The sequence below is a fragment of the Podarcis gaigeae genome (genome assembly GCF_964106915.1).
Source record: "Podarcis gaigeae genome assembly, chromosome: Z".
Lineage (NCBI taxonomy): Eukaryota > Metazoa > Chordata > Lepidosauria > Squamata > Lacertidae > Podarcis > Podarcis gaigeae.
This window is the reverse complement of record NC_139691.1, coordinates 15,193,308-15,206,133: the sequence shown is the minus strand read 5'-3', so window position 1 is coordinate 15,206,133 and position 12,826 is coordinate 15,193,308. Positions and strand designations below refer to the sequence as shown.

Here is a 12,826-nt window from a genome sequence, read left to right as displayed (position 1 = left end):
TAACAGCTGCTATGGCTAAGTGAGCAAATTGTGTAGTGATGCAGCAGTCTGAAGCAGTAGAGAGAAAGATTACTAGCATCCCATAAGCAGTGATGGTCTTCTATCCGCCCTTGAAGCAAGTTTGAGTTTATAACAAAACAGGTTATTGTGCTTTGATCTCAGTATTCTTAGTTTTCTAAGTTAATCAGGACTAGACAGACAACAGACATGGCAACTGGAAATCCACTGGGCATGCAGTCCTCACTCCTTTATTTTGGACTCCTCTTACCCTGAATTCATTCCATGACTTTCCCTGCCAGATGACAAGATAAACTGCGTGTCAATTATACTTGCTCATATTCAAAGCTATGCCAGGGACTGGTTGGATGCTAAAGAATGGTGGGAGGAACCAGCTGGGGAAACCCCAAGGGGAGAAGACTCAGAGCTGTGATAGTGGGGGATGAATGATGATGAGCGGTCAGAGAGAGAAGAGGAAGGAGGAGGAGGTGCCAGAAGCTGAAGAGGTAACAGGGCTTAGGGAGCGGGGAGACTCTGTGACAGACAGCAGACCAGAATCAGAGGTAGAAGCTGAAGTAGAAAAGGAGGAAAGCAAAGAAGCAGAGGTGAGTCAGGCTTATGAAGAGGTATGAGTGTCTCCCCCTCCTGCTGCAATAAGTTCCCTCCCTCCTACCCCCCCCCCCCCCCCCGGTCTCCCAGAACCAGGAGAGGCATCAAGTGGGAGAAGCAAAGACAGGCACGCAGGCACAGTCTCTTGGGAAAAAACCCTGCAGAGGAGGAGACATAACCGGCTGTGGAGAGGCAGGACTTTTAGTCTCAGCAACTGCCTCATGGGGACAAGACCTGAGTTGCTGTGCTCATCAGACATGACACTCCTGTGCAGATCCTGTTTTGCTAATGTAGAGTTAACTCCAGCTTACTTGGTGTGATACACTACTCAACCGCTCCTGTCAACTTATTATCCAGTAACTTACTGTGCAGAGTAAAATGCTTGTCTTTGATTGCAAGAAGTCCTGGAAGACAGACGTCCTCTCCTAAAAGAAATGAAGGGATTTATGAAGCAAGCATCCATGTGCTTCGTGAGCAAAATTAATCCTGTAGATGGGCAGGACATGGATCACGAAAGGTTACAAAGGATTTGGGGGTTTGGATAAAGCCTATGAGATCCGTCAATGTGAGAGGCTGAGGAAAAAAAGATTATGCAAACGAATTATAAATAACCAAATATGATGCATGTTTAATTGGTTTTTTAATTATTTATACTGTAAGCTCCTTGCAGCAGGGACCTATCTTATACTGCTCTAACAAAAATGTGCTTGGATAGTGCTACACAAATAAGTAGATTAATTAAAGCCATTTAATTGGTTAATCATTGGGGGGATTTCAACATAAGGGCCTGGGCAATGGGAAAACTTGTTGGTTAGATACTATCTTAGTTCTGCAACGGGGATGAAAGAAGAACTCTCAGACATGGCTTTCCCCTCTAATAGTGACTGGTAGATTTTAAATTAACTAATTTACTGTCACACTAGTCTTCAAGGGCTAGTATGGGCTCTGGCTACAAATCCACCTAACAAGTTACCTCATTCAACTCACATCTTACCACCTTCTTTGCAGGAATATCATGGGGGATTTTATCAAAAGCCTTACTGAAATCAAGATATACTATGTCCACAGAATTCCACCAAGCTGGTAACTCCATCAAAAAAAGAAATAAGATTTGTCTGGCGTAACTTGTTTTTGAGAAATCTGTGCTGGGTCTTAGTATTCACAATATCCTTTTCTAAGTACTCACAGACCGACTGTTCTAGGACCTTTCCTGGTATTGATGTCAAGTTCAAAAGTCAGTAGTACCTGGGTCTTCTCTCCCCCCCCCCCTTTTTTTTAAGATGGGAACATTTGGCTACCAATGGTGTCACTCAATATATTATAAGGCAATTTCCTAAGAGCTAAATCTGCATATCATATTAAAGGCACTTTTGCACCTAAAGTGCAGAGGTTTTAAAAATAAATAAACTCTGTCAGCTGGGGTGGGGGCTGATAATTAAGGAGAGCAGAACAGGCAAGGAAGAGGATAGAACTAGATGCACCAGTGTGCGCCAAAGAAAACAACTAGGCCAAGCTGCCCTCAAACCCCAAGCAAAGGAACTTGTAGTGATGTGCCCAGCAGTGCTGTATGGGAGGCACAATTTAGCTCCATTAATTCCCTTAATTTGAAGATACAGGGGGCTAATTGCACATTGGGCCCTAAAAGACAGGATCTGCCCTCTGCTGCTGGCTTTGGAATGGTATGTTGGTTGTCTTAACAGCTGGGGTTTGCATCAGGCTAGGTGAAGCCCACTCTGCCTCTCTCGGGTTGGAGAGAGGTGAGGAATTCCAAGGGCAAGAAAAGCACATTTCCAGTCGCCACAGGGAAGGAGAAGACGAGGACATAACTGCAGCTTCTTTATTTCTCAAGGTGTAGCAGTTGCAACACAACTTGGAAATGTGACAGAGCCTCTTCCTGTTTAGGCATCCCACTGAGGCCCCCCAAGTCCTTTCAAAAACCAAAGTTGTCCAATGACAACTTCATAGATGAGTGAGGATTTGAACCCCAGTGTCTCCTTAGCCCTAGCTTGGCTCTCTAACCAGTACCCAACAGCTCTCACATTTCCTTCTTCTCTCACACACAAGAAGCAGCACAGCTCAGTGGCAGAGCAGCTGCTTTGCATGCAGAGAGTCCCAAGGGAGCATCAGGTAGGGCCGGGAAATGTGCCCTGTATGAAATCCTGGAGAGTTGCTGCCAGTCAGTCAATACTGAAGCTAGGTAGACCAGTTACTGACTATTAGGCTGTGGATAGTATCTGAGAATAGACCCACTGAAAGTATAGACCTAATTTAGTCAGGGCTATCCGTTACTTTACTCTGAATAGGACTAAGCCCCATTTCTTTTTAAAGAACAATTTGCCAAAAATGGCACGTGGAAAAAGCAGGATTCCTGATTGCCTTTGAAAACCTTCAGCCAATTTTGGCCGGCTCCTGAATAGGGGTTTTGGGAGAGTGGGCAGTTCACCTCTTGTTTCATGTCACCATGCAAGCGTGCGAACGTCAAGGGCGAAGGAGGAAGCCACGGCTGCTCAAGGTCCGCAGCCAAGACTTTGTGGAAGAGGGTGTGGTGAAACTCCACCTGCTCACAGCTGGAGAAGAAGACAATCATCTTGTTGCATTTTTCAAACTGTGGGAATAAGAACAGACACAAATCAAGGGCTGAGCGTACTGTGGAATTGACAGAAGATAAAGCTATTGGTGGCTACTAGTAGGCCTCTAAATACCAACTGCAGGGAACTGCAGGTCCTCCTTATGGGCTTCCCATAATGGGTATCTGGATGGCCACTGTGAGAACAGGATGCTGGACTAGATGGGCCACAGGGCTGACCCAAGCTGGATTGAAGTGAAGTGGAAAAAGACACACACACCCCACATACAGTGGTACCTCAGATTAAGAACTTAATTCATTCTGGAGGTCCGTTCTTAACCTGAAACTGTTCTTAACCTGAGGTACCACTTTAGTTAATGGGGGCCTTCCGCAAAGTTCTTAACCTAAGGTACTGTTTCTGGGTTAGCGGAGTCTGTAACCTGAAGCGTCTGGAACTCAAGGTACCACTGTAATGCTAAAATTCAAGGACATCCAATGAAATTGATGTTGGGAGATTCAGGGCAGACGAAAGAAAGGACTGCTTTGCACAGTGCTCTAATTATGGAGTTTTCTCTCACAAGATGTAACAATGGCCATCAGCTGGGGTAGTTTTCAAAGAGGAGGAGACAAATTTGTGGAGGACAAGGTTATTATTGGTGGCTACGAATCACAATGACCATGTTTGGCCTCCATAATGCTTTTGGATACTGGCCGATACAAGCCACAGGATGGGCTTCTCCTTGTGCTTGGGTCCTGCTCACAGGAGGTCCTTTCTCACTGGTAGCACCTCATTTTTGTCCACCATGAGAACAGGATGCTGGCTAGATGGGTCACTAGCTTGATCCATCAGGCACTTCTTATGTTATTACATTCTAAACAATAAACCCTTAAGAGAGGGATCATGTTAAGTCTACTGTAGGAAAAGATATGGGGAAGGCCCACCCATTAACCTGTCAGCCAACAGAACTAGAGCCTCACCTTCAACTTCCCAAGGATAAATGCTGCCAGCGTCACAAGCCTTAGCTTGCTTGGGACAACCACAACATTCTGCAGGAGGTTTTCCGGTACAGCAAATCCTCTTTGTTCCAGGCTCACTGGAGCGACACCGGCATCCTCCTTAGCACATGCTTCTGCCTTGGAAGTGTTTGACCCCAGTGATCCTTCCGCAATGGAAATGTAAACAGGATCTTGCAAGCTGATGTCAGCTAACCTCGAGACTCCTGTTTCAGGCAGGGAAGGAATATTTATTTAGTATCACTTTTTCTTTATCCTCTTCTTCAACATGAAATGGCTCCCAGAGGAGCTTGCAAATATTAATGAGATACTGGTTGAAAACTGTATCTCGGGGTGGGGAACCTCAGGGCCAGGAACAAATGTGGCCCTCTAGGCCTCTGTCCGGCCCTTGGAACTCTCCCCAGACCACAGCCTTCCCTGGCTCTGCTCCATACCCTTCTTGAGTGCTTTAGCCCGGCTGGGATGTATCCTTGAACTCTGATCATGTGTGTGTGTAGAAGCTAGTGTATTCTAAAAAGGTAAAATTGACATTTGCGCTCAGCCCACACTTTGCCTCTGGCTCCACCCACCACTAGCATGTTGCCCCTAGAAAGCTGCCCAGAAAGGAATTCAGTCCTCGGGCTGAAAAAAGTTCCCTCACCCCTGCCAGAGCTGCTGGGGGCCCACTTAGGTCTCTTGCGTGGGTGGAGGTAGGGGTGGGGGAAGAAGTTCCCTGCCACCAATGACTTTCTGGTCAACTTCCCCATCTGCCTCTTCTCCCACAGTGGCTGCTGCAATGTAAATATGAACCCCAATGTAGCACTTACCTTCTGTAAGCGTCGCCGACAAAAGAACGTTTTGCCGCTTCTCACCGTCAGCATTTATGGCATTCAGTATTGCAGTGACTGCCTTCTCAAAACCCAGATCCAGGATCCTGAAACACAGGTGAGAGATAAGGGGGGGGGGGGAGGAACAGCACAAGGATAAGCAACAGATCCAACTTTCCTGGTTCATGGTGGCAACCTGGCATTATGGGAGCTCAGTAGCAGAGCTTTCTCAGAAGGCCCCAGGCTCGGTCCCTTCCATCTCCTGCCAGGAAGGGCTGGGGAAAACCCTGGAGAGCCACCCCCAGTTAGTGTAGACAGTGCTGAGCTAGACAGACTCAATATAAGGCAGCTTCCAATGTTCTTACCTGCTGTGTGTTGTCTCAAAGATCCCACCTCCCTCATGGGCAGCTACTTCCAACAACTGAGGATGCAGCCAGGACTGCTTACCTGTCTGCCTCATCCAGGATCAGCCACTGGATCTGGCGGAAGTGAATGCATTTGGTGGAGTTGATATGGTCCACCAGGCGGCCAGGAGTGGCAATTAGGATGTTTATTCCTTTGCGTAATCTATTTTAAATTAAAAAAAAAAATCAGAAGAAGAGTGATTGAACACATGGGTAAAACAGACTAACTGTTAACAAAAGATCACACCTCGTTCATAAGCTCCTCCCTCCCTTTGTGATCTCTAATCCTGACACATACAAAACACTGAACCTCTTTGTTTGCCAAGGTTCATGGATTTCGTACCACAGGTGAGTCAAGCCAGCTTCAGTTCTGCTTCCAAACCAGAATCCTTGAGGTATCCTGGACCCAAGTTGTTCAGGACTTTGTAAATCAAAACAGGAACCTTGATCCTGGCTCAGTAGCAGGTAGGCAGCCCGTGCAGCTTTTTTAATACTAGTGTCACATATTCTTGACACAAAACTCCCACCAGCAATGTGGCTGCAGCATTCAGCTGCAGATGAAGCTACCAAATCAGATCCAAGAGCAACCCCACAAAGAACGCATTACAGTAATCTAGGTTCAAGGTTCCTGGTGCAAGGACTATAGCGGTGAGGCTACCCCAGGACTAACCATGAACTTAGTCCTTCAGAGGGAGCACAACCCCATCCAGAACAGGTAACTCTCCCATTTTCCAAACATGGGAACCCCCCACCCAAAGAGCCTCTAAGTAGAACACAGCATAAAGATAGCAAACATCATGGTTGAAAGAAAAAATTGACATAAATCAGTAAAACAGTAGCATGAAAGCATGTAAAAACAAATTTAAAAATAAGGAACTCAAGATAAACTTTAAAGGGGTCCAATCTTATGGGTCAGGATATAGATTAGTCTTCACAAGATGTCTGAAGCAGCTCATGGCTGTTGCTTCACAAATGGCAGAGGGAAGGGTGTCTGTACAGGGGTGGCTGCTTATTGTTCAGCGCCCTGTGATATTCATAGAATTCTGCACAAGCAGAATTTCCCCAGAAGATCTAAGGCAAGGATACCCAACATGGTGATCCCCTGGATGTTGCTGTGCAAGAGCTCCTGTCATCCTTGACCATTAGTCATGCTTGAAGGGCCCAATGGGAGTGGAATCCCAAGGAAGTTCCAGACACATAATCTACGCTGCCCTTTTCTGACTCTTAACAACACACACACACTTTCTTACTGCAAAATGGCAACATAGGAAGCTGCCTTATACAGAGGCCAAATCACTGGTTCAAGCACAGTATTGTCTTTGTTGACTGGCAGCAGTTCTCAAAAAATTTCAAGCAGGGGTCATCCCCAAACCCATCTGGATTGAACCTGGGACCTTCTGCATGCAAATAGATGCTCTAGCACTGTTGGTGCAGTCCTTTCCTCTTAAAAAACATGGTTCCAAACAAATAGGAAGCTGTGTTATACTTAGTCAGACCATTGGTCTTTCTAGCTGAGCATCATCTAGAGTTTCAGGCAGGGCACATTCCCAACCATACCTGGAGATGCTAGGGATTGAATGGGGGACTTCCTGTATGGAAAACAGATGCTCTACCACTGAGCCATAGTCCTTGCCTCTAAAAAAATAACTTCCGAGATTCCAGTTCTTGTCATAAGAAGTTGCCTTATATCGAGTCAGACAACTGGGTTCATCTAGCTCAGTATCAGACACTGAGAACATTCCCAGTCCAACCTGCAGACTGAACAAAGAACCTTCTGCATGCCATACAGATTCTCTGCCACTGAGCTATGGCCCTTCCCTGTCCCATCAGTTGAGCAAACAGAAGAGCTTGCAAGAGACCTGGGTGGAACAGAAGATCTTTTTGGGGGGTGAGGGGAACGGAGAAGAGTAGAGAAAGAATCTTACACACACCGACAGGGATCACAGGCTAAAGAAGCTCATCAACATTTTACAACCAGAGAGAGAAAGATGAACACACTTCCTGCTGGCTCAGCTGTCCGTTTTTTGTAAGATCCACAGTGGGGGGTACTCACAGCCTGATCCAAAGTCACTCTCTCCCCACTAATAAAAAAAAAGGCACCCTGGGAGAGAGAGAGTGACAGATGAAAGGGACTGGAGGAGAAAGAGTGAACTAGAAAAAAAATAACCCCTACAGGTTTTATGAAAGTGATGTCCTACCTGGCTTTCTCAGACTTTTTCTTCTCTCCTCCCATCAACACGCCAGGAACAATCCAGGTAAAGGGCTAAATGGAGGAGGGGGAAGGAAGGAAGAGTGGTGGATAACTGAGAAAGTGGGGCACTCACATTTCAAACCAAGTTGCAAAGGCAGGGAGTTTGACAATGAGCGACAGGAAGCAGACAGGCTTTCCTTCGAAAACAAAAACAGTCCAGCAACACCCCAGTGATCTTCTTGCACTGATTCCTGCATTGACCAGAAGACCAGATGATCTCTGAAGTTCCTTTTGATTCTATTATCAGGTGTGGGGAACCTTTGGCCCTCCTGCTGCTGCTGAACTACAACTCCTATCAGCCCCAGCAAGCCTGGCCAAAGATAATGGGGGCTGTAGTACAGGAACATCTGGAGGGTCAAAAACCCCCAACCCAACTTGCTCTCTATATATGATCCACATGCCAACTGCAAAGCTCAGGGGACAGTTGGATATGTTCTAGCAAGTCCCCTCAGTTCACACAGCTTAAGATAGAAAGGGCACAGACCAGGACGTGAATCAAGTGGGTGCCCTAGAACGTGCTCCAGAATCCTCAGGGGTTATTTCAAAGCAGTGGAGACTGGCCCATTAGGATGAATGGGGAAATGCCTCACTAACCTCAGTCTGCTCCCAGACAGTCCACCCCTGCTTGCCTTCTCCCTTACAACCCGTCCAGGGGTGGTGGCCCTGGCTGTCAGCTTCTGCCTCTAGTGTTGCCCCTTGTAGAATAACGTAAGCGCAAGGCACTTATCCACAGTGGAGTGTCTCTGCTGCATCTCTGTATGTCACTTATCTAACATGTGCTCCTTCCTATCAGGAGGCATGGCCAGTACACACAGAGACGTAAAGAGCCAGGCAGTGGTGGCTGATGGGAATGGTAGGGTGGAAGGCAGGGAGACCAACTGTAGGCAGAGACAGAGCCTAAGACAGGCAGAGCCAACTAATTCAAGCCCCACCTCTGCAATCTTCCTCCTGCCAGCCCTCACTGCTTGCCTTCTTACTTTCATCTAGCCTGTCATCTTCCTCCTCCTGGGTCTTAGTTTTGCCCTTTCAGAACTTAGCAGGGAGAAGGATAGCATCAAAACTAGAATGAGTTGGCTCTGCCTCCACATACTGTTTGGGATCCCTGCCTTCTGTCCCACTAGTCCCAATGGGCACCAGTCACCATTATTTAGCGGACAAGTCAATGCGGACAGGATCCCACCTTTGTCCATGATGTTGGTCTTGTAAGGAAGTAATGCTAAACAATGGCTTAATGTTACATGAACACGCACCCCTTGCCCCCAAATAGCACAGCTGATCACCTATGGTGAGCATGCATTTACCTCCAAGTGACCAGGGAACTATTGTAGGTACAGAGAGACACATGCACCCCCGTTATAGTATACATTAATACAGTGCTATACAGAGGCTGTGCAATATCAGAACCATTGCTAAACTTTACATTCTGCTGGGCAAGCATGGCCAACGTATGCTGAATTTGACCATTCAGCAGCCCCCATCCCAAGACAGAAGGGGAAAGCTGAAGAGGATTGAGGAACCTCTGGCTACCTCTCTGCACCCCAAGCTTCTCTCCAATTATCTCGTATCTCCTTCTCTAAACAGTATCTTCAACCATGGGTCTCATGACACCTGTGGACCACAACTTCCATCATCCCTGAATACTGGGCTAAGCTGGGTGATGATGGGAGTTACAGTCCAACAACATCAGGAAATCAGAAGTTTAACAACATAGAACTTAAAATGACTCCTACTTCCCCAAAAGTAAATATTTACCTTTAACAGTTTCTGGACAGTTTCAAAGCTCTGTAGAGCTAGCTGGAGAAAAGAAGGGATTAAACCAAATTAATACACATTCACTCAAAATTTGCATTAAAACATCATTCTCCTTTAACCAGTGTGCTGTGGCACCCTGGGGTGCCTTGAATAATGCTCAGGGGTGCCACAGGCAACACTGGCCTCTGTCCCTCTTTCCTTCCCTCCCTCCCTTGATGCCCTCTCATCTCTGCCTTCCACAGCTGTTTGTTGCAGCAGCCCTGGCTACAAGCTCCCCAGGCGAATGGTGGCTCTGGGCTGACCAAGGGGTGCTGATTGCCAGGAGCTGAGGAGGCCTCAGAGTTAGCAAGCGCGTGAGGGAACCCAGCCAGCCACCAGCCTTGCTGTTGGGAATGAACAGACAAGCGGGAAGCCGGGCAAACAGGCAGGCAGGTGCTGCACTGGCCTTTATTGTGCTTGCTGTGTGCATGGCCTGCCTGGTAGCTGAGTGCCTGGTGCTGAAGGGGAGCCTTTCCACCAGGCCCATCAGCACCCACTGCTGCCACCCAAGGTAAGGTGCTGGCCCCATGATAACCTTTGGTCAATCTCTGATGGGCCACTAAGGCTGTGAGCATCCTCTTCCCAGGCCCTTGTGGGGTAGTGTGAGGAGGCACCTCTCCTTGGGGTGGGCAGCTCAGAGAGCAAGGGCGGTAAAAGTAGTTGCCCGGAGGACTCCCGAGAACAGAGAGGAAAAGGGCTAAGGGAACACTCCACAAAGGAGGGTGTTCGAAAAAGGGTGAGAGGCTGAAAGCTCTGAATGCAAGGGGTGACATAACTGGGCTCCTGACCCGCACAGGGTGCCACAGAAGGAATGGAGTTGGTCAAGGAAGCCATGGACTCAAAAAGGTTGAAAGCCATTAGCTCTCTTGCTATTGTTGTTGTTTGCATTTGTCTGTCTCAAGAAACAATGGAAGAATGTGCCATAGGGGGTAAAGTCAAACCATTGGAGGGTTACGGCGCCTGCTATGGCTGTAGAGGCCAATATGAGAGAGACATGTTCTACTGCAGGTGGGGCCGTTGAAGGTGTCCAGTTTCACTAGTGCAGATGCACCACAGAATTTCTTCTTTCTGCACTCCTTCCAGTGGTATACCCAGTCAGGCCAGTGGGTCCAGCTAGCTCAACACTGTATACACTGGCTGGCAGCAGCTCCTCAGGGTTTCAGGCAGGGAATCTTTCCCAGTCCTACCACGACCTGTTGGGTATGGAACCTGAGATCTTCTGAATGCAGAGCAAGCGCTCTCTACCACCCTTCTTTCTCTCCCCTCCCCTTCTCCTCACCACCCCTTCTCTCTCCCTCCTTCCCCCCTTTCAACCACTCCTTCTCTCTCTCTGTCCCTTTCTCTTTGTTACCCACAGGCAATTAGGTTGAAGGCTGCCTGTTGCCCCCATAGCAACATTACTAACCCTGAAACCGGTGTGGTTAGGAGTTAACCTCAAATGCCCAGCAACTTACCTCCCTGGTTGGGACCAGTACGAGAGCATATGGACCATCACTACGCTATGGAAACAAGAGGTGTAGGGTAAGTGGCAACATTGGACACAGAGGAACGCGAGATAGAAGGGAAAGAGCCCTTGTCATCTTCAACCAACCCAGCATGCCACAATTCCCCGTAGTGCCAGAGTCTGCTTGGATCTCTCTCTTTTCTCACATGGTGCTTCCAGAAGAGCCTTTTTAGGGACTATCAGAAAATCTCTGAGGGAGCCACAAGTCATGCCAACGAACTCAACCTTCATAGATATTTTTAAAACAGCAAGCATCCTCCCATAAGTGAAAGGCGCAAGAACAGCAGACCTTGGTCCTGGTGGAGGGGATGCTCTCCACCTTAAAGACATCATTCAAGGTTATTTTGAGAATTACTGATAAATATGAAGTGGTTGAGAAAACCGGCTATTCTTTTTTACAAGGTGGAGAGAGAGGAAGCCCATTTCAACACACTCACCTTTATTTTCGGCTCTGCTCTTTGCAAGGCCTGTACTAGAGGGATTCCGTAGGCCAGAGTTTTACCTTCGAGAGAAAAGATATTAGATTTTAACAGTCATAAGCAAAACTGTGTGTGGAGTAAGGCACAGTTGCCTTTTACACCCAGAGCATAGGCCTTTATAAAAGACCAATTTCACATATCTCCTCATTCTTCAGATTAGCAGTGGGGAACCCTCTGGATGTTGCCAGACTACAGTTCCCATCATCCTCATTCTGTTGGCCATCCTGGCTGGGGCTGATGGGAGTTGGGAGTCCAACAATGCATAGAGGGAAACAGGTTCCACAGCCTCCCCCGTTTCTCTCTGTCTCTCTCGGGAATAGATAGGTAGCCGTGTTGGTCTGCCATAGTCAAAACAAAATAAAAAAATTCCTTCCAGTAGCACCTTAAAGACCAACTAAGTTAGTTCTTGGTATGAGCTTTCGTGTGCATGCACACTTCTGTGTGCATGCACACGAAAGCTCATACCAAGAACTAACTTAGTTGGTCTTTAAGGTGCTACTGGAAGGAATTTTTTTATTTTGTTTTGTCTCTCGGGAATGTCTCTTCTAAATAACAGGAATTCTTCCACCTATTGCATTCATCTATCTCTCAAGAGGTGCCACCACACAACAAGATTGATTCCTTACAAATGCAGAACAAGTATTTTGTGGCACCTGTAACATTGCCAGTTCCAGTGATTGAAGTGGTTGAGTGGGAACATATGGGGTTGACTCAACAGAACTACAGATGCTGTTGGACTCTAGCCTCCATCTTCCCTGACTACTGGCCATGCTGGCTAGAGCCGACAGGGGCAGCGAGTTCCCTGTCCCTGCACCAGACATTTAGCCATTGACACGCCATGTCAAAGGTGGCTTCCCAAATCTAGCACAGAGCTTGCTCGCTTGCTAATGACATCACCACTGTTCTTTCCTCATGGTGGGCCAGAATCAATCAACTGCCCTACTTCTGTTAGATCCCTGAGACAACAGAGTGCCCATACAACTGACCATCACACAATGCAGTACAACCAAAGGGTCACTTTACACCAGGTGGAGGGAATCTTTGACCCCTCCACGTGTTACTGAAAGACAACTCTAATAGTCCCTGCCTAGTATCTGGAGGGTCAAAGGTTACCTACTACTCCTTTATACTATACAGTGGACGCACGAGTTGCGAACGTGATCAGTGTGGGATGCACGTTCGCAACCCACAGCATTCGCAACCCGCGTCTTCTGTGCTTGTGCGACTTCCGAAACCCAGAAGTAACCCATTCTGGTACTTCTGGGTTTCGGCAGTCTACAACCCAAAAAAACACAACCTAAAGCGGCTGTAACCCGAGGTATGACTGTATTTAAAATTATTTGTAGGCCCCCTTTTAAAGCAAAGCCCAAACAAGCAGCCTACATATACACACACAACCCCTCCC

The 12,826-nt window shown here is 47.4% G+C and overlaps 1 protein-coding gene and 1 long non-coding RNA gene across 3 annotated transcripts in view; one reads left to right on the top strand and one right to left on the bottom strand.

Annotated features, from left to right (window-relative positions):
• Positions 1-12,826, top strand: part of LOC310836356 — a 61,776-nt gene that overhangs the window by 22,111 nt on the left and 26,839 nt on the right. The window lies entirely within an intron of this gene.
• The window catches only part of DDX31 (DEAD-box helicase 31), a 63,568-nt gene that overhangs the window by 44,237 nt on the left and 6,505 nt on the right, over positions 1-12,826 (bottom strand). For both annotated transcript variants that reach the window (XM_083721392.1, XM_083721393.1), the window contains exons 6-14: positions 11,380-11,444; positions 10,893-10,937; positions 9,400-9,441; positions 7,595-7,659; positions 5,440-5,559; positions 4,993-5,099; positions 4,151-4,392; positions 3,050-3,211; positions 972-1,031 (exon numbers count right to left, since the gene is read on the bottom strand). In XM_083721392.1, the coding sequence (XP_083577518.1) occupies positions 972-1,031; positions 3,050-3,211; positions 4,151-4,392; positions 4,993-5,099; positions 5,440-5,559; positions 7,595-7,659; positions 9,400-9,441; positions 10,893-10,937; positions 11,380-11,444 (908 nt within the window). The remainder of the gene's footprint in view (positions 1-971; positions 1,032-3,049; positions 3,212-4,150; positions 4,393-4,992; positions 5,100-5,439; positions 5,560-7,594; positions 7,660-9,399; positions 9,442-10,892; positions 10,938-11,379; positions 11,445-12,826) is intronic.